We start from the raw sequence: 19,907 nt of genomic DNA, 5'->3' as shown, positions 1-19,907 counted from the left end.
ATGGGTGAATTCCTTCAAACCTGGGTGTGGTAAAAGACTTTAAAAAATACATGTTCAATAAAAAGTGATAAAATCTACTATGTAAACATTTAAAAGCCTTCTACATGGCCCAAATCCCTATAAGCAGAGACAAAAGACAACTGTGAAAAAGATTTTCAACATATCACACATAAAGAACCAATCTCCCTAATATAAAACTCTCGTAAATTGAAAGAAGAAAACGAACCCCTGACAGAAAATATTAAAGGCCATGAACCAAGAGTTGGCAAATAAATGTCCCTTAAATGTATAAAAATATACTCAACTTCATCAGAGAAGAAATAAAAATAAAAGCCACATCGAAATATTATGTTGTATCAATCAGATTAACAGGAACTCAAATGCTGTTCTGCTGGTGAGGCTGCAGGTGAAACAGGTACTTTCATGGATTGTTGGTGGGAATGTAAAATGGTGAAATCCTGACAGACTGGGATCTAGGTGAGAAGGATGCTGGTGCCATTCCTTCTACTTTTCTGTACATCTGAAATCACTCAAAACAAAACTCAAAAAGGATAGCAAACCGAAGTATGAGATCCCACTTTAATATGGAGAAAGTTAGTTGGATAATCCCAAGGCACCAATGTGGGGACAAAGGAATGCTGAGGTCCTATAGGTGGCAATGTGGGCACCTGGAGCCAAGGTGGCCACTCCTTGGTCAAATTAAGTATAGGCATACACTCTGACCTACTATCCTACTCCTGCACATGTCTCTGTATCTTTCGTAGGTAAGACTTCGTCAAACATTTCTAACTGCACTTACTAGGTATACGGTAGGAACACATTTCTCCACTCGCTTGAAAGCCAGGTGTGAAACCTGCTTTAACTCGTGAAATGAAAATGGATTTGATGTGCCCTCTCCCTGCTGCAGCGGTAGTCATGAAGGTGCAGGGCAGGATAAAGTCAGCAATGACTTGATCCCTGAGTGACCATGATGAGCTAAATAGCCCCACTGATCTGGGCTGAACATGCAGAATGCGTGAAAAATAAATCCAAGGTGTTTTTTAAAAAATGGACAAACAGTGTCTAGTTTACAGCGTGGTTGTGATAATTTTTTTTAAAAGATTTTATTTATTTATTTGAAAGGGAGAGTGAGAGAGCATGTGCACAAGCAGGGGGAGCTGCAGGCAGAGGCAGAGGGAGAAGCAGACTTCCCACTGAGCAGGAAGCCTAATGCGGGACTCAATCCCAGGACCCTCAGATCATGACCTGAGCCACAGGCAGACGCTCAACTGATTGAGCAACCCAGACGCACCTGGTTGTGATAATTCTTTAAGAGAATGTAGGTAGGGTTTCTATGACTGACTGACATACTATGGACTCCGTGATTGCTGGTCCCCTCCTTGCCCTTCTTTTCTCTTTGTTCTGCCACTGTGGCAGATATAGTCTCACCTGGATCTGCTGGAAGAAGTGCGCAATATCTTGATCTGGCTGATTTCCAGAAGCTAGCATCCGGCTTTTGTTTTCCATGAATTGCTGCAACTTATCAGAGAGATGTTCAAACATCTCCGCCTGGGGCAGAAGCTTCTTCAGGGAGTTCTCCTTTTCTTGCTGCCGGAGACAGAGCTGTTCAAAGCGCTGGCTCACCTCTGCCAGTTTGCCCTGCAGCACGGCAGCTGTGGCGCTGTCTGCTGTCTCCATGAATCGCGTCACCATCTCACGGGTGGCCTCCAAGCTGCTCTTCTGCCGAGCAATGTCCTGCTTCAATTTCTGTCACCAAAAAAATGTGTCGGTCAGCTCCTGGCTCACTTATCCTAGGATATTCAAGCCACAAACCAATAATTTTCTGGTAATTTCAGGCTCACCTGCTCAAGGAAGGCAGGCCTACAAATAAATGAGCTTCTGGAATACAAACGTCTATCCCCTTAGTTCCCCACTGCATTCCATTAATGACTTCACTGAGCCACTCTTCCTCAAGCTTAAATGGTTTAGAAATTGGGTAGAAATATCTTTACGTGGATTAGTCATCATCTCCAAGTCTTATTAGAGGATTCATGGAAATGAATTCTTTTCCTGATACTTTTTCAAAATGATGTAATCACGGAACATAGCAAATACACCATTGACACTAACTCTTGGGCCTATGTCTCACCATATTAGTGGCCAGGGCTTCCTGGATGACTCCCAGGGACAGGGACGCCACCTGCTCCTCCTCTAGGTTTTGTTCAACTTCCCTGATGGACTGCAACAAGCTCTCCAGGCTTTCTTGGACACTCTGAGATTGGGCAATTGCCTTCTGCAGCAGAGCAGAACGCTCAGCCAGGCTACTCGACAGGCTCTGAAAACGGCTGAGTATGGAATCTGGAAAACCAAGGCCATGAGAAGAGAGCGGAGACTATTTTCACGTTGTGCTTTTAAAAACAACGTATATAAATCACACGTGTTAATTACAATAATAACAGACATTAAGACAAATAGAAGGGATAAGCTTAAAGTGCAGTTGTATTTGAGCCAAATTCACAAAGCATCATTTAGCCCCTATCAAGTGCCGGAAATTGTACTGGATGCTGAGGACTGAAGATAATTAAGGTAAGTCCCTGGCTTCTATAAACTTAAGACTATAAACATTCAGCATAGGCAGAAAAGGGTACATCACAACTAGCCATAAAAATAAAACTAAAAGTGCTATACTGACGCTAAGAGTAACGTACTAGAGAAGGCTGAAAGAAGAATGATTCTTTCTTTTATTTATCTTTTATTTCTTTTGGGGCTTGGAGGTGGTGGCCAGGACTTTACAAAGGAAGTAACCGCTCAGGTACATCTAGGAGCTTGAGCAAGATTTCATCACACATGCTAAGCTCTCAATAAATGTTAGCAGCTGAATCACAGGGAAAACTTCAGGGGTAAAGTAATGAAAAAATGACTAGTTTACTTGGGAAAGGAAAGAAGCAGGGAATGGCTAGAGGGCAGCATGCCTGGGGAAAGGGGCTGAAACCAGATTGCAAAGACCTTCAATGGTACAAGAACAAAGTTCACTGGACAGTAAGCTCTTGCTGTTTGTGTCCCGGCCCCTAGCCAGCACCACACATATTTGTACAATACAGTCTGATGTATTACAAAACAGTGGCAAGCACGAGAATTAAGGGAGTGTTCTTGTTATTGCTGCTTCATACCTGTAGTTTCTTGAACATGCTTGCAGTCTGGGGCTGGCTCGCCTTCAATTTCCATGAGGTCATGAGCTACTTTTTGGAGCTTTTCTACAGGGACTTGGTGCTCAGCTAATTCCTCCTGCAACTGCTGCTTGTCCATGAAAAAGGCCAAAAGTAAAACCTCTGAGTAATCAAAGCTGGTTCCAGGAACCAAGGGCTATTTAGCATAGTGTTACTATGAATATTCTACAAAGAATACTTCTGTTTATTCATGCCCACAGATGTTAGAATTAAGTGTTTAAGAATCAGATCTGGTCCAAGGCATCCCAACCACTGCCTTTATGAGTTTTTGTTTTATTTTGGGGTACTCTACCCATCTGGTAGAACAGCCTACGTCCCGGCCTACCTTTGTAGTTGCAAGCTGCTGCTGCAGAACGCCAGGGTCTGAGGCAACAGTATCTGAAAGGAGCTTCTCCACACTGGCCTCACAGGCCTGCATCCAAGCCTTCAGGCTGTCAGTACAGCTCTGGAACTGCTGGTACTGGCCTAGGAGCATATTCAGGTGAGAGCCCAATCGTGTACACTATATCAGAGAAAAAAGGGAGAGCAGGCTTATGCAAGGTCCAGCTAAAGACAGCAGCTTCCTAGGCACAGTCCAAAGAAAAGTCTGGCCTTGGGTGCCTGGGTGGCTCAGTTGGATTAGCCATTGCCTTCGGCTCAGGTCGTGATCCCAGAGTCCTGGGATCAAGTCCCATATCAGGCTCCCAGCTCCATGGAGAGCTTGTTTCTCCCTCTGACCTTCTCTCCTCTCATGCTATCAAATAAATAAATAAAATCTTTAAAAATAAGAAAAGAAAAGGCTGGCCTTGTTACAGGATCTCACTCTAACCACAGTGAAGAGTAGCACCCAGGCCTCCAGGAACAGATGAGTAGCAACCATCTCCGAAAGCTGGGCCTTGATTGTTTGATCCATACTATTCATCCCAACTTTATATTATATACTCATGAAGACTAAGTGAGGTGTAGGGCAAGCCACCAAAGAACTACACATCAGGTTGCAGGCTAAGGTAGAAAAGGACAGGGAGGTACAGAGTGCTCCTTTTGGCTAGGTTAGAGACGTTGGCAAAGTGCAGAAGACAGGTAAGAACTGAATGGATTCTACAGTTTGGGAGCTAACAGTTCTTTGATAGGGAGGAAGGCAAGGATGTACCCTAGATGCTCTGTGCAGGAATACAGACTGTGTACATGGTTCCAGCTTCCCCTGTACTGTGTCTCTAGGGAGCCCACGTCTGCTGGTCAGGGTACGGCAGGGCGAGCACCTCCACCTTCCATATCAGAGTGACATACCCCTGATACTGCTGGGATCGGGCATTAGCCCATGGGCCTCCACATTTTACATTTTTGCAGAGCTCATAAAGACATTCTGCCTGTGGTCAATATACAATTCAGCTCACTCACTATGTCCTAAGGTTCTTATCCTAAGCCCCAGCAACTACTCACTGTTGTGTGAAGGTTCCCACCCCTACAGAGGCTGTCAGGACTCTCGTGGTACCTTTGAATGGAGAGCAGTGTATCTTTCTGTTGCATCCTTCAGCTTGCCCTTCACTAAGTCTCCAGTGGCTGATGGTTCCCTGCCTTCCTCAAAGCTGTTTTCTGTGTCCAAGACTTTCTGCCCTGAGATAGTCACAAATCGTAAGTCTCCTTTGTGGGAAATGACGTCCTCTGAGAAGCTCCCCTGCCGCTTTAGCAGGGAGGGAAGGGCTTCAGGGCAGCTGCCTCCCTTGTGCATGTTCTCCAGCTCTCTCTCGGACCGCTCCAGCCAGTTCTCAAACTCTTGATGGTCCTGTAGAAACTTCTGCAGCTCGTCCCGTAGTGTCTGAGCCTGCTTCAACTCTGCCTCCGACTTGGCCAGGGAAGTCGCATACTGCCCCTTTAGCTCTCCTAGCTTGTCCTGTAGCACCTGGCGTTCCTCAGGCGTGAGATTGTGGCCATGCTGGGCCAGGAAGGCCTGAGCTGACTGGGTGGCCAAGATGAAATTTTGCTGCTGAGACAGCAATTCTTGGTGACGGGCCTGGCAAAAAAATTCCCCCCAAACAAAGAATGATCAGTAGGGATACCACAAAAATTCGGTTATGTCTACAATTAGAAGTAGAGAGAGATCTCAATAGGCCACTTTTCCAGTTGTTCAAAAATCAGTATCTCTCAATATCTCTCACTTTCTAAACATTATGCCATATACTAATCCCAGCTGAACTGATACATGTAGGATCTCAGGGTTTTCTAAAAGACTTCATGTATAATATCTCAAGTGATGTGGGGCAGAAATGGCAATATAAGTAGACAATATCTATGTATGTTACATGTCTTGACTAAGGTCAGGCAGTTAAGGGACAAATTAAGACTAGAATCTGGCTCTCACTAAACCATTCTTTTTTTTTTTTTTTTTTTTTTAATTTATTTGACAGAGATCACAAACAGGCAGAGAGAGCGAGAGAGGAGGAAGCAGGCTCCCCACGGAGCAGAGAGCCTGATGTGGAGCTTGATCCCAGGACCCTGGGATCATGACCTGAGCCGAAGGCAGAGGCTTTAACCCACTGAGCCACCCAGGCGCCCCTTCACTAAATCATTCTAAGTCTAAGTAAGAGAAGGCACAAGTGGTCAGCTCATAACTACCCACATTAATGGAAGGGGAGAGCAAGTTGGATAAGCCAAACATGACAATATAAAAATTGCAAATAGTTAGCTGTGAAGTCTCCATTAGCTGTGAAATATCCCTGAACACTGTCCCACCTAGGAAAGTTCTTAGAAAATTAATCCTTTAAAGAAACAAGTTGTACTCCAGTGAGAGTAAACTGTATTTCTGGAGCACAGGTAATTTGTATTTTTTATTTGTATGTGCTATGTCTATGTGCTTACACATGGACCTTTTTTCTATTTCAATGGAATGTAAGTTATTTCAGGGAGATGTGGTTGTTTTGTTTTTTTTCTTAAAATGTTCCTCCTGAGTCTAGGGGTGCCTGGGTGGCTCAGTTAATTATCTGACTTTTGATTTTGGCTCAGGTTATGACCTCAGCTCAGGTCATGATCTCGGCTCAGGTCACGATCTTCAGGTCATGGGACTCCATACTCAGCAGGGAGTCTACTGGAGGTTCTCTCTCCCTCTCCCTCTGCCCCTCCCCCACCTTGTATGCAAGCTTTCTCTCCCCCAGTAAATATATAAATTTTTAAATAAAACAAAATAAAATGTTCTTCCCGAGTCTAATAAACAATAGTGGGGATTCAATCAGTGTTCTTGCCTACCTATACCGTTTATGCAACTTCCTAGATCAGGACAATAGCCTAATTTTTACCAGAACACTGTCCAGTTTCAACCTGAATCAGCAACCTATAGCATCAGCTTCCAACATTATCTCAGAGAAGCTAGGGCGACAAATCTTTCCTTCTCAAATAGATAGTAAGGGGTAGTACCATAGCTTGTCTGTACACCCCCCCAGGTGTTCCCATTCTCATCCATCCACAAGTAAGGCAGTCTCCTTCCTAGGATGGAGGAGCTCCCTGGTCAGGCTGACTATTGCCAGCAGTTCTGTGACAGCAGGACCATCTCTGCTCTGTGCTGTTATGACTGTCACAGCTTTGGGGGATACCCTACAATGTATCTCTAAGCGTAACAACAGCATGCAAGAGGGGAAAATCCTATTAATACAAAACAAAGCAATGACATAGGCTATTCAGTAGAAGCATTCTAATTAAGCCAAATTTTCTTTGCTATAACGGTGTCACTACTAAATAGGTGATCCATGTGTTTTCTAATTTCCCTAAACATATTGTTTTTCAATCATGCAATAAAGTATGCCTGCATATGCCAGTTAATATCCTAGGAAACAGTTCCTCTGGTTGGTTCACTGGTTTATCTCCAATGCCTGACATACAGCAGGTGCTCAATATTTGCTGATTAATGAATACATGGGTAGAGATAAAGAGCGAGTAAGGAATAGTTTCTTGAGGGTGACAGGAAACCATTAAAAAAAGGGTTAATCAAGGATATTGCATTTTTAGAAGATCACTTAGTCGTGTAGGAGGGAGGGTAGAAGGCACAAGGCAAGGAGACCAGTCAAAGCTGCCATAACAACTCAAATGGAAGGTGACAGTAGTCCAAACCACAATCATAGCTCAGGGGAAACAGAGAAGCAGCAATGACTCTCAAAGAGATCTAAGAAGAGGGAATTTGATGACTAATTAGATACAGGAGAGTAGGGAGGGAAAGGAAGATGATGTCTAGCTCTGGCAATGAAGTGGGAGTAGAGGAAGGAGAACAAGTTTGATGGGGTGGAGGGTATGTTACAGGAAACTGAAGCTCCATTTTTTGAGGCTGAACTGCTTGTGGTTCCAAGTTACAAACAGGCAGATGGATTTATATACTGGTTTGAAGCTCCGCACAGGCATTTAGGTAGGAATTCTCCAGTACAGGTGGTAGCTAAAATATCTTGAGTGGATAGAACTGCCCAAAGGAAGTATATTCTGAAAGATGAGAAGAGGCTGCGGCTGCCTCCTGGAAGCATAGCAAGTATCTCACAAACTGGCCAGAGGAAAGGAAAAAGGAATACCAGGGAAAAGCAAAGAAGAAAGTGTTTCAACAGTGTCAAAGTGCTGAGGTGTCAAAGAGGGCATGAACTGAGACATACTTACTGTGCTTACTGGATTTAGGGGCAAGGTGGTTATGGTGACTTGCCCAGGGCAGCAGAGAGGTGCCCAGCAGAGTGAAGACAGGCTAACATTCTCACCTTCATCTTCTCACATTGCTTGTCCAGTTCCTCTGGGGCTTGGCTCGCCCCCTTGTGAGCATCCGTGGTATCAAAGGCTCCTTTCCCTAGGCTAGTTCCGGACAGCTGCTCCATCTGTCCTTCAGATCGCACCGCAGTCACCCAGTCCAGGAGAGCATCAATCTTATTCCTATTCTCTGCCAGTTCCTTTGCTGCTTTACTCTGAAAGCCACAGAAGGAGTCTAGTAAGAAGGCCTTAGATACTCAGCTGTACAAACAAAGGTTAAGAAAAAAGCAAGACTTTCATGCTAAAGAAGAGAAGCTCTAAGACTACATGTAAATGGTCTTTGCATCCACAAAAAAAAATGAGCATCTTCTACATCTGTTGAGAAACAATTAGTTAAAACAATCTCTAGATTTTTGTCTGTATCTCACTGCTTTTATTTCCTTTTTAATCTATTTTTTTAAAAAAGATTTTATTTATTTATTTGATAGAGAGAGAGATCACAAGTAGGCAGAGAGGCAGGCAGAGGTGGGGTGGAGGGGAAGCAGGCTCCCTGCTGAGCAGAGAGCCTGATATGGGGCTTGATCCCAGGACTCTGAGATCATGACCTGAGCCGAAGGCAGAGGCTTAACCCACGAGCCACCCAGGTACCCCTATCTCACTGCTTTAAAAAAAGGGGGGGGGCAACCCCCTTGGGTTCCATCCCACCTCGAGAGCTTTGTACTACCACTTTGCTATTGCAGGATAAACCTTGCTTTGCTGCCTATGATAAAGGGTGTAGGAGGGGTGGGGGTGGCAAAACCCAGGATTTAAAAGGCTTTAAGAGATGATTTAGTCCTGGCAGCCCAGCAAGGCTTCATGGAATCCTTCATAGGTGTGCAGAAGTGACGGCCTGGCCTGGCAGGATCAGAAACAGTACAGTCACTCTGGATTACCAGCAGCCCTTCCCTAAGGGAAATGTAGACTTCTCCCAATCTTTTTCTGCCAGACAGAGTATTAAGTCCTAAAACTTGCCTCTTGAATTCCATTTTCTGACTGTTCAAGTACTGTGATTAATTAAACAGGTTATGCCAAGTGATACCTTCATATATTTCAGAATTCCTCTTCAGGTAATTTATTTCTCTTTTCCATATTTTCTAACCCCCCCCCACACACACATTTGTGTCAGAATCCATGGCCAGACAAAGGATTCTAATTCAATCTGCCAGGGTTGAGGGGGGTGCAGAATACCATTTAAGACTTAATCTTCTCCTAGGTCTATCCCAGTGCCTCAGTTTCCATTGATCTGCAAGGACAACCTGGGGATAGTGTGAGGCACACAGAGACTCCCCAGATACTTCCTCTTTGTGCTCTTGGATTATCAATCTAGATTCATGTTTGAAATGTACCATTTGCTTTTCCCTCCCCAAGGTACTACCCTTCTTAACTAAGTTCTTTCCAAGATCTTCTAATCAGAGTACTGAGTACACAGAGAGTGAAAATATTTTTTCTTTGGGAGTGGGGTGGGTGATATGAACTTCCTACCAACTATTCCTGACTTAAAGTCCTTTAGGAATTTTCTTCCCAAATCACAGACCAGCTCCTGAAGTAGCCTCTTTTTATGATTCTATGCTCTCTGTAAGGCAGTTTCCCCTTATTACCTTTTCTTCACTTGCCAGATGCCAAAATTTTCTTTTTTGAAAAATACCATGTATCAAAGAAGTCTGGTTACCTTTTCAGTCTCCTGCTGTACGGCTGAGGTCACCACTTCCTCCAGCTCCTTCTGGGCCACCCGAGTCCGTTCCTGGAGAGCCTCATACTGCTCCTTAGCCTGATGAAGCTTCTCCCGAAGACCTGACAACTCATGGGGGCTCAGCTTGGCCTGATTCTCTTCCAGGAAGCCTTCGATGTCCTTGACAACACTGGCAAATGAGGCGGCCCGACTCTGAATATCGTCCTGTAAATCCTTAACACATGAACACGCGTGGGGCAGAGATGTCAACATTCCTTCTTCTAAGGCTGCTAACAGCACACAGATGGCACGGCTAGGATGACACACACCTGCACCAGGCGTGTGTCCCTGACTGTAATCTGCTTAGGGTTTAGGCCTAAACCAATGCAGATAAGAACTTCTAAGAATTTTTTTTTAACTTAAGAAATATCCTAACACTTAATTTTCTTTTTCTTTTAAGATTTTATTTATTTGAGAGAGAGAAAGTGAGAGAAAGCGAGAGAGAGAGCTCGCGAGAGCAAGCACATGAGCAGGGTGAGGGGTAAGGGGAGAAGCAGGCTCTCTGCTGAGCAGGTAGTGCTTGAGCGGGTAGCAGGGGCTTGATCCTGGGACTCCAGGGATCATGACCTGAGCAGAAGGTAAATGCTTAACCAACTGAGCCACCCAGGTGCCCCTCTAGTACTTAATTTTCTGAGCAAAATTTAAATTTCTAAGCAAATATTTAATGAAGACAAAAAAGGAGACTGTCCACAAACATGCTGTTTATTTTGTAATGAGTTGTTCTCAAAGAGATCATTCTTCTATACAAAGGAGTTGACAATAGGATTCTAGCTGAGTTGAGACTTGATTGGTCCTCTATACTCTTTTGGTTATCACTCCTTAGCCTTTTTTTTTTTTTTTTTTAAGATTTTAGTTATTTATTTATCAGGGGCAGGGTGGGGGGAGAGAGAAAAAGAAAGAGAGAGAGAGTGAGAGCACACAAACAGTGGGACTGGCATGCAGAGGGAGAAGCAGGCTTTCCACCAAGCAAGGAGCCTGATGCAGAACTTGATCTCAGGACCCTGGGATCATGACATGAGGCAAAGGCAGATGCTTAACTGACTGAGCCACCCAGGCAACCTTTTTTTTTTTTTAAAGTAATCTCTAGGGCGCCTGGGTGGCTCAGTGGGTTAAGCCTCTGCCTTTGGCTCAGGTCATGGGGTCCTGGGATCTGTCCCTGCATCGGGCTCTCTGCTTAGCAGGGAGCCTGCTTCTCCCTCTCTCTGCCTGCTGCTCTGCCTAATTGTGATCTCTCTCTCTCTGTGTCAAATAAATGGATAAAATCTTAAAAAAAAAAAAAGTTAAAGTAATCTCTACACCCACCGTGGAGCTAGAACTCACAACTCCAAGATTAAGAGTCATATGCTCTACTGACTGAGCCAGCCAGGCATCCACCACTCCTTATCCTTAATGCAGTTTACAAGGCCCAGCAGGATATTGGTCTGACATGGGGCTTGATCCCAAGACCCTGAGATCAAGACCTGAGCCAAAATCAAGAGTCAGCCGCTTAACCAACTGAGTTACCAAGGTGCCCCTACATATGTGACAGTTAATAATTACATGTTCACTTTTGTGCTTATCTGTATAATGTTTGTCTCTCCCACTAGACTCTATGCTTCATGAGAACAGAGATATTTACTGTTGTTGCCAGCATGAAGCACTGTGCCTGGCACATAGTAAACCTTTATGAAGAATTGCTGAAGGAAGAGAAAAGTGAATTAATTCATACTGACCTTCAAGTCACTCTGGTTCTTCTGCAAAGCGGAGAGATCCTGCTGGGTAGCTCTACCTTGGTGGCCTGTCAATGCACTTTCTGCCCGTCCTAACCAGTTGCAAAGATCCTCCAGTTTCTGGTGACAGGTATTTTGCTGTTTCTGCAGGGTCTAATTAAAATGCAAAGGGGTCAAGAGATGATTAAAAATTCTCATTTTACAAATACAAGATAGCTCCCTGAAATGTAAAACAGAAAGGTTATATCTTAAGGATGGAAGAGTTGGTGAGAGACTAGAACAGGAAAAAGCACAGAAGTCATATTCAGAAAGCTCCCCTCATTTGGACAATCTGTTGATTTGGGTCAACAGTTTAGATTATATTCAGGGGTAATTTCAGGTGAGAACGCTCCCCAGTTTTGGTTGGGAGTTCCTTTCCAGACTGCTGTTACTAGCCCTGGAAATGGAGAACAGAGAACCCAGATGCTTCAAATTCATAAATGATAATGGAGATAATAACAAATTAGTGGTTATGATCAAGTCCTCCACCAGAACTAGAGGATATGCTACATACTAAGTTAAAATACAGAACATTAGAAGGACTGCATTAAGGGGGGGGGGGGATCAAGAATCTGGATAATTCATAAGCTAACTGAGCTTCTTAATAATTGAGCTAACTTTATAAATCAAACGTCTCATAAATGCAGATACCCATTAAATGGAATGATTACATGCCAGGCATGAGCGGATGGCTATTTTGAGAAGGAAACTGCCCAAGAATAGCAACTGGCTCATTCCTTCAGGTGTCTACAAGTGATATCAAAGACAAAAGTCAGGCCCACAGGGAGGGAGGGAATATGTTTCTGTGCCTGATCCTTTTTCCAAATCTCATCTCGACTATATGACACTGAAGCACCTAATTAAGCCATTGAGCATGATGTGTTCTCCTGACCATCCTTCTAGAACATTGTCCACCAGTTTCTACCTTCTGATGGTGTTTAGTCACCTGCACTTACAAACAGGTGCCCACATTGGCCCTCTCTCCCCCTCTTTAGGACAAATAGAAGGGCTCTGGAAGAGAACTCCTAAGAGCTCTTCAGCTGTAAAACGGGATCTCCATGGGTTAGGATGGGTGCAGACTGAATCTGAAAAAAGCAAAGCAAACAAGTTAACACACAGACATACACATGCATTCAGGGCAAATATAGAGAGAAGCAGAGAATTTCTGACAATAACAAGGTTAATAAATATTGTGGAATTAATTATACGCTCGGAGAGAATGTTCACATGCAGTTCTACCAATTGCTGCAACTCAGGGGCCTACCCTGGATCCAGGGTGGGTCTTAAAGTGCCTGTTTCATTAATTATCCACAAACTACACCTTGTTATATATGTTTCCAAGTGAGGATATTGCAAATTTTCAGATTTGGAAAGTAACCTGAAAGGTTGCATCCATATTTTATTTCAATTCAGTACAGTTGGAACAACAAGCAGTAATGTGGGGACATACGGAATTGACTAACTTAATTTTGGCTGAGCCTAACTCAAAGGCTCCATTCAACTTTGCATAACATTTAATAAAGGTGACCCTGAGATAGATTGCTGGTGATAATGACATTCTTCTTCTTCTTCTTCTTCTTCTTTTTTTTTTTTTTTGATAATGACATTCTAATACCATCTTGTTCAACTCCAACTTACTGTTCAAACAGCAAAGATGCCTAAGCATCATTCTTGGTAACCTTAGGTTATGATGTTACCATCAATGGAATTATGTTGAGTTTTGCAATAAGAGGGTTGTGACAGATGGTGATAGGATGGTTTTTAAAAAAAATGTTAACACCTAGTTTTACACCCTGTTTTCCATAACTGAATGAGCACTGGACATCATAGTGTAAAGAAAGGTGCTAGAAATTAATCATGATTTAAAAAGTGCTAAAAAATTAATATGATTCTGATAAAAAATTCGTTGTCAGCTGTTTGAAGACGGTCAAAGAATATTACGGTTAATCATGTGAAAAGCCCCAGAAAAAAATTCATTTCAGAACCATTCTTCTCAAGAGCTCAGAATACCTAACAGTTCCTAATGGCTGTCAAAAGAATGCTGAGGGAGAAAGGAGGAGAAATAAGGACGAAGGATATGACTTTTGTTTGGAAGTCAGACACAATGAGACACAGTGAGGGTCGAGTCTAACTAAAAGGAAAATACTTGCACGTGCATACATACGTAAACACGCACATTCTCTCACAGCACACATAAAACCAAAAACATGGCAAGAAATACAGCCAGAACAGCTGCCTCCTAGACCAGAACAGAATGGTCTGGAGGAAATAAAATTTCAAATTGGTCAACACAGGCTCCTAGAATCATGACAGATGGAGTCTGACCAGAAATCTCAAGGACAGAGAAGGTACCCCAAAAGACAAAGTGAGCCCAGCTGCTGGTTCAGTCTGACCTTGACCTGGGCTGCCTGCTCCATTTGTTGAAAATGGCCCTGCAAGGCATCCATCTGAGCTGCGGTCTGCTCCACAAGATCCTGGAAGGACCTCTGCAGTTCACTCAGAAGGCTCAGCACTTGCCGGTTCTGCTGAGGGGTTAGGTCCTGGGCATGCTCTGAGATAAAGAACTGAGTATCAAAAGCAAGAGCATCGAGCTGAGATTTCCTTTCAGCCATGGGCTGCTTCAGATCCTAAGTAAAGAAATAAAAAAAAATTAAAAATAAAAAACACCTTCTCATTCTCTCAAAGCAAAAGCTCCTGGTTTTAATTAAAGAGTCAACATAAATAAAAAGGGATTAACTTGCTGTATTTCTATCATTGATACTGATCATTTCTAGGGCCAAACCAACACAGGAAATCTCTCTCATTTCTGGTCTCTCCAAATTCCTCATATCTTACAATTAGGTTTTCTTTACTGAACCTTATCTCCAAATGCAGTAAATTTTTATTTTTTTATGTTAATAGAATTATACTACTGCTAATCCAGGTCTCTGTAAAAAAGTTTTTTTTTAACGTTTGGAAAATTTATCATGAATTTCTAGTCTAAGATAGATTGGCTTAATTGTACTTTTTTTTTTTTTAAGATTTTATTTATTTATTTGACAGACAGAGATCACAAGTAGGCAGAGAGGCAGGCAGAGACGGAGAGGGGAAGCAGAGAGCCGGATGTGGGGCTCGATTCCAGGACCCTAAGATCATGACCTGAGCCGAAGGCAGAGGCTTAACCCACTGAGCCACTCAGGTGCCCCCTAATCGTACTTTTTAAGGTTGAAATATCTATTTGTATTTGTGCAGCAGTGAGTTGCTAGAAGGCTAGAAGTAGGGAGGTACTCAATTTATTTGTAGTACACCACTACATGGTTTTTAGAGTAAATAAAGTTGCTTATACATTTTAAGGGTATAAAAGATTATAGACTTTCCTGTATAATAGTTACATATATATAGCTATCTACCACTAGAATTTGTCTGTTTTTAGATGATTAAAAGCATGCACTTTTTCCACAAATATGTAGTGGTTACCAGCTATGTAACACTGGGTGCAATAAAAACAATTAGATCTCTATCGCTTTGAAACCAACGGTAGTCAGCAATCCTGCAGAGCAGACAGAAAGGGGTTCTTACATATTTATCATTAAGCTAAGTGTCTTTATTCATCTGTAATGGATGGATTTGGGAAACTGTCATTAGGAAAACAAGACCTTAGACTGTGGCTGCCTTTCCAGTAAGGCATTCATTTGAATTATAACTTGGGGAGGAAACCATGCATGAGATGCTGTGTGTGTGTATTTTTTTTTTTTTTTGAAGATTTTATTTATTTATTTGACAGAGATCACAAGCAGGCAGAGAGGCTAGCAGAGAGAGAGAGAGGGGAAAGCAGGCTCTCTGATGAGCAGAGAGCCTGATGGGGGGCTAGATCCCAGGATCCTGGGATCATGACCTGAGCCGAAGGCAGAGGCCTTAACCCACTGAGCCACCCAGGCGCCCCAGATGCTCTGTGTTTTTATATCATATACTATGTCACAGGAATTTTATTCACTCTTGCTTTTTTAATACTCTCCTAGTGAGCAGATCAAGTCTGCAACTCACTCGCCTAACGAAAGATTTGGAGGACAAGGCATGGATGAAAATGGCAGGTCAACTCTTGCAAGACAAGAAGGGATGGGTTGGGATGGCTAGGTGGCTCAGTGGGTCAAGTGTCTGCCTTTGGCTCAGGTCATGATCCCAGGATCCTGGGATCGAATCTCCCATCAGGCTCCTTGCTCTGCCTGCCGCTCCCTCTGCTTGTGCGCTGACAAATAAATAAATAAAATCTTTTGAAAAAGGGGGTTGGGGGAAGATGGGTTGCATCCAAGAAGCCTGACCATGGTCAAATTATGTCTGCTTCTCTTAAGACTTGGGAAAAGGCAGAGGATAAAACAGAAGGCAAGGGCATCTTTAGTTCTGCTCTGACTTTAGAAAGAATTTAAGGAGTGTGCTACCTATAGCAGAGGGCAAATAAACCAGTGTGTGATATCTGATATTATCTTAAGTATAACCAAAACAAAGAATAATATTGGGAGGAAAAACAAACATCTCAAGTCTTGAGTATTTCAGTGTTTACTTTTCTCTCACTGACTTATAAAAAGAATCAATTAATTTAAAGCTTAAGGAGAGGGGCGCCTGGGTGGCTCAGTGGGTTAAGCCGCTGCCTTCGGCTCAGGTCATGATCTCAGGGTCCTGGGATCGAGTCCCGCATTGGGTTTTCTGCTCAGCAGGGAGCCTGCTTCTCTCTCTCTCTCTCTCTCTGCCTGCCTCTTCATCTACTTGTAATCTCTCTCTGTCAAATAAATAAATAAAATATTTGAAAAAAACAAAGCTTAAGGAGAAGAAAAGCATCCCTTTAGATCAATGGTTGGTAATCAAGAGTCCCCAGACCAAATCTGCCTGCCACCTGTTTTTGTAAATAAAGTTTTACTATAACACATTCATGAACATTCATTTATGTACTGTCTACAGATGCTCTGATGTTTCAACAGTAAAGGTGAATGGGTGCTACAGAAATGGTCTATTTGTGTATGACCTGCAAGGCCAAAAATATTTACTATCTGGCCCTCTACAGAAAAAGTTTGCCAAGCCATGCTCTCAATCATCGATCAGTAAGTCTCCTGAAATCGGTGTATGTAAAATTAGAAACAAAGGACAGATACTAGATATTCAGTTATAAAGACAAGATGAAGTTGAAATAGGCCATTCCAGACTCTCTAAGAACAGATGCAAGGAGAAATAACCATAATCGTTGAAGCTCTAAGGGTATGATAACCTAAAAACACAGCAGACTTTACTTCTAAAATGGAATATCAGTTTTTCTGAGAAAGAGAAATACAGATCCTGGTTTGCCTCGCAGGAAAATAAAATTGATATAATATTGATGTAACTCAGAGGATGATGAAAACCTACTTGAGAATGGGTGGGGCGCCTACCTTGTACTGCTGGAGATGGTGTTTCAGACTGTCAGTGTCGGTTTCATCGTTACATCCCTCACTGTCCAGAAGAAGAGTAATACTGCAAACCCAGGCTCTCAGATCTTGAAGTCGGCCTTTTAACTGTTCATACTGATTCAACACTCTAGTCTAAGAAACAAATGGCAAATTAGATGACGAAAATCTTCAAACCTCCCCAAACTTCATGAGCCTTTGGAAATAAAAACAAGAAGCAACCTTTTTTACTTCCACAGCACTCTGGAGGTGGAGTAGTCTGGAACTCCAGGTGTCACTCACAGAGCTGAGGGACTTCTGAAGATTCTTAGCATCTTTCTCTAGAGCCTTCAACAGTTGAGCGGGGACTTCTTGAGGCTGGCTGATGATTATCTGATTCACACATTCTAATTCCTGATTCACCAAGGTGGACAGATCCTTTAGCTCTCTGTCTAATACCTGGGGGGATAAAGTGGAGTTACCTCCAAAATCAAGACTAGAACTCTTGCTATTTAGGAATAAACTGTGAACACAGTTTTCTGTCACCTCATGCCAACAATTGCTTTACAGCTTATGAAATGTTTTTATGTATGTTCATTTGTTTGTTTGGTTCTCACGATCACTCATTCTTGAGGTAGGCAGAATTAGGATCATTATTATACCGGATTTACAGAAGCGATGCCTCAGCTTTAGAAAATGTTATTCTTTATTTTATTTTTGTCTAAAGTCACGCACCTCAGCGATGGAGCCAGGACTTAGATTCAGGTTTTCTGTTTCAGTGTAGTGCACCTTCCCATACAACTTGCTACCTCTTTGAGAGTGTCAGTATGCTTTATATAATGTGATACAAAATAAGTCAAGTAGAAGAACAACTCTTCCTGGGCTCTTAGGAAGCTCAGTCAGTTAAGCATCTGACTTCAGCTCAGGTCGTGATCTCAGGGTCCTGGGATCGAGCCCCGCATTGGGCTCCAATCTTGCATCGGGCTCCATACTCAATGGGCAGTCTGCTTCTCCCTCTCCTTCTGTCCCTCTCCCTGCTCATGCATGTGCACTCTCTGCTCAAATAAATAAAATCTTAAAAAAAAAAACAAAAACAAAAAATAAAACCTCAAAAAAACCAAAAGAATGACTCTTCCCTCCAAATTCCAATAGGGCAGAAGGAAAAAATAGAAAAACACCCTAACCCAGCCATCTACAATATTCTGATCCTCAGCAATGTAGCCAAAAATATGCTGTGGGAAAGTTGGTGGTTCTGAATATGATCCTCACCTGCTCTTCAGCTGCCCTCCCAAGGCCACACTCTGGATACTGAGAGAACTTAACCTCTACAGCGTGTCCTCATTGTGACTTCAATCTTGTGACAAGGGTTGAAGAAAAAGGGCTCCTTTTCCTTCTTCTCAAGCTGTCTCATTTTATGTCCTCAGGAATTCAGATCATCCAATATAATTTCTTCTCTCCCCTAACTTCAAGTTCTCCTTTTCTATTGGTTCCTCCTCGTCAGCCCCGAAATCCACTCAAAACATTCTTCTTTCTTTTTTTTTTTTTTATTTTTTTTTTATTTTTTTTTTTTAAAGATTTTATTTATTTATTTGTTTGACAGAGAGAAATCACAAGTAGATGGAGAGGCAGGCAGAGAGAGAGAGAGGGCGAAGCAGGCTCCCTGCTGAGCAGAGAGCCCGATGCGGGACTTGATCCCAGGACCCTGAGATCATGACCTGAGCCGAAGGCAGCAGCTTAACCCACTGAACCACCCAGGCGCCCAAAACATTCTTCTTTCAATGCATCTCCTCCAGCTAGTGGCCTACCTCTCTCCTCACCTGCACCACCAAGCCTTCTGGAAAGAATGATTTACATTAATAGCTCCCCCTTCCAACCTCCCATTTGTTCTAACTGCAACCTCGTTTATGTCCTATGACTCCACTGAAACTATTCTTATTAAGGTTATCAATGACTCTGGGCACTAAATCCCCCTTTTAGTCCTCACTTGGTCTCCCTACTGTATTTACTCCTGCCACAACTCCTTGTTGAGTCTCTTCTGCTTTGGTTTCTGTGAGACCAGTGTTTCCTAATGTTCTTTAGAGATCTCCATTTCTTTAAATCTATTTTTTTTAAGCCCCTTAAATAATGGTATTTTCTTTTCCTTTCTTTTTTTAAAATAATTTTTAAAAAGATTTTTATTTATTCATTTGAGAGAGAGAGAGACAATGACACGACAAGGAGGGGGAGAGGCAGAGGAAGAGGGAGAAGCAGACCCCCGATGAGCTGGGAGCTGGGAGCCCGACATGGGGCTCGATCATGACCTGAGCTGAAGGTAGATGCTTAATCATCTGAGTCACCTAGGTGCCCCAGTAATTTTTTTTTTTAAAGTAGATCCATGCTGAGCCCAATACAGGGCTTGAACTCCCGACCCTGAGATCCAGATCTGAGCTGAGATCAAGAATCAGATTGCTTAACTGACTAAGCCACCCAGGTGTCCCTAAACAAGTTTTTCTTCCTCAATACTCTCTATTCCCTCCAAAGCTGGTGGGCCTGCAGGAAGTCTCTGGGAACCCACCTTGGCCTGACACAACAGGTCCTGTAGCTCTGCCAGGTTTAGGTCCAGAGGTTGAATCTGTTTGGTCCTCATTTCAATGTCACGTAATAGAGAGAGATAGGATACCAGCTTCTCATCATGTTCCAGACAGAGCTGCCGATTAAATACATTCTGTGGAGCCAAAAGAAAACTCATTCAGATCAGACTTTCACCTTTAAGTCTGCTTTTAAAAGCAGGCTGGGTCTTACTGATAGACAAATAGAAATTTTTACCACACATAGGGTGGGATGAACTAAAACACATTATGTGTCTATGTTGTCTCAAATCAATAGACAAAAAAGTGATTTTATTAACTTCCTTAGGGAGGAGAGGCTCATAGTTATCAATCCATGAATATCATTTTAGCAAAACCTCCTAAAGCTATTTCAACCATAGGTACCATCACTCTGGTATTTCAACTTGAACCCTTGCAAAATTTCAGAAAGACATTCTGCCTAATTTTCTAACAACTCTGTAACAAACAGATGATGGTACACTAAGTTATACCTTAGAGAATCATCTAGTCCCCTGAAACTG

General features: G+C 42.8%; 1 protein-coding gene across 6 annotated transcripts in view; it reads right to left on the bottom strand.

Moving 5' to 3' along the window:
• Nucleotides 1-19,907, bottom strand: part of LOC131809396 (microtubule-actin cross-linking factor 1) — a 321,582-nt gene that overhangs the window by 101,479 nt on the left and 200,196 nt on the right. For all 6 annotated transcript variants that reach the window (XM_059136435.1, XM_059136438.1, XM_059136436.1 and 3 more), the window contains exons 38-49: nt 19,353-19,502; nt 17,042-17,257; nt 16,805-16,954; nt 13,802-14,035; nt 11,373-11,522; nt 9,601-9,834; nt 7,907-8,107; nt 4,678-5,196; nt 3,532-3,708; nt 3,150-3,273; nt 2,129-2,337; nt 1,429-1,746 (exon numbers count right to left, since the gene is read on the bottom strand). In XM_059136435.1, the coding sequence (XP_058992418.1) occupies nt 1,429-1,746; nt 2,129-2,337; nt 3,150-3,273; nt 3,532-3,708; nt 4,678-5,196; nt 7,907-8,107; nt 9,601-9,834; nt 11,373-11,522; nt 13,802-14,035; nt 16,805-16,954; nt 17,042-17,257; nt 19,353-19,502 (2,682 nt within the window). The remainder of the gene's footprint in view (nt 1-1,428; nt 1,747-2,128; nt 2,338-3,149; nt 3,274-3,531; nt 3,709-4,677; nt 5,197-7,906; nt 8,108-9,600; nt 9,835-11,372; nt 11,523-13,801; nt 14,036-16,804; nt 16,955-17,041; nt 17,258-19,352; nt 19,503-19,907) is intronic.

Source organism: Mustela lutreola, chromosome 10 (assembly GCF_030435805.1).
Source record: "Mustela lutreola isolate mMusLut2 chromosome 10, mMusLut2.pri, whole genome shotgun sequence".
In the NCBI taxonomy this organism is placed as follows: Eukaryota; Metazoa; Chordata; class Mammalia; order Carnivora; family Mustelidae; genus Mustela; species Mustela lutreola.
This window is presented reverse-complemented; position numbering and strand designations above follow the sequence as displayed.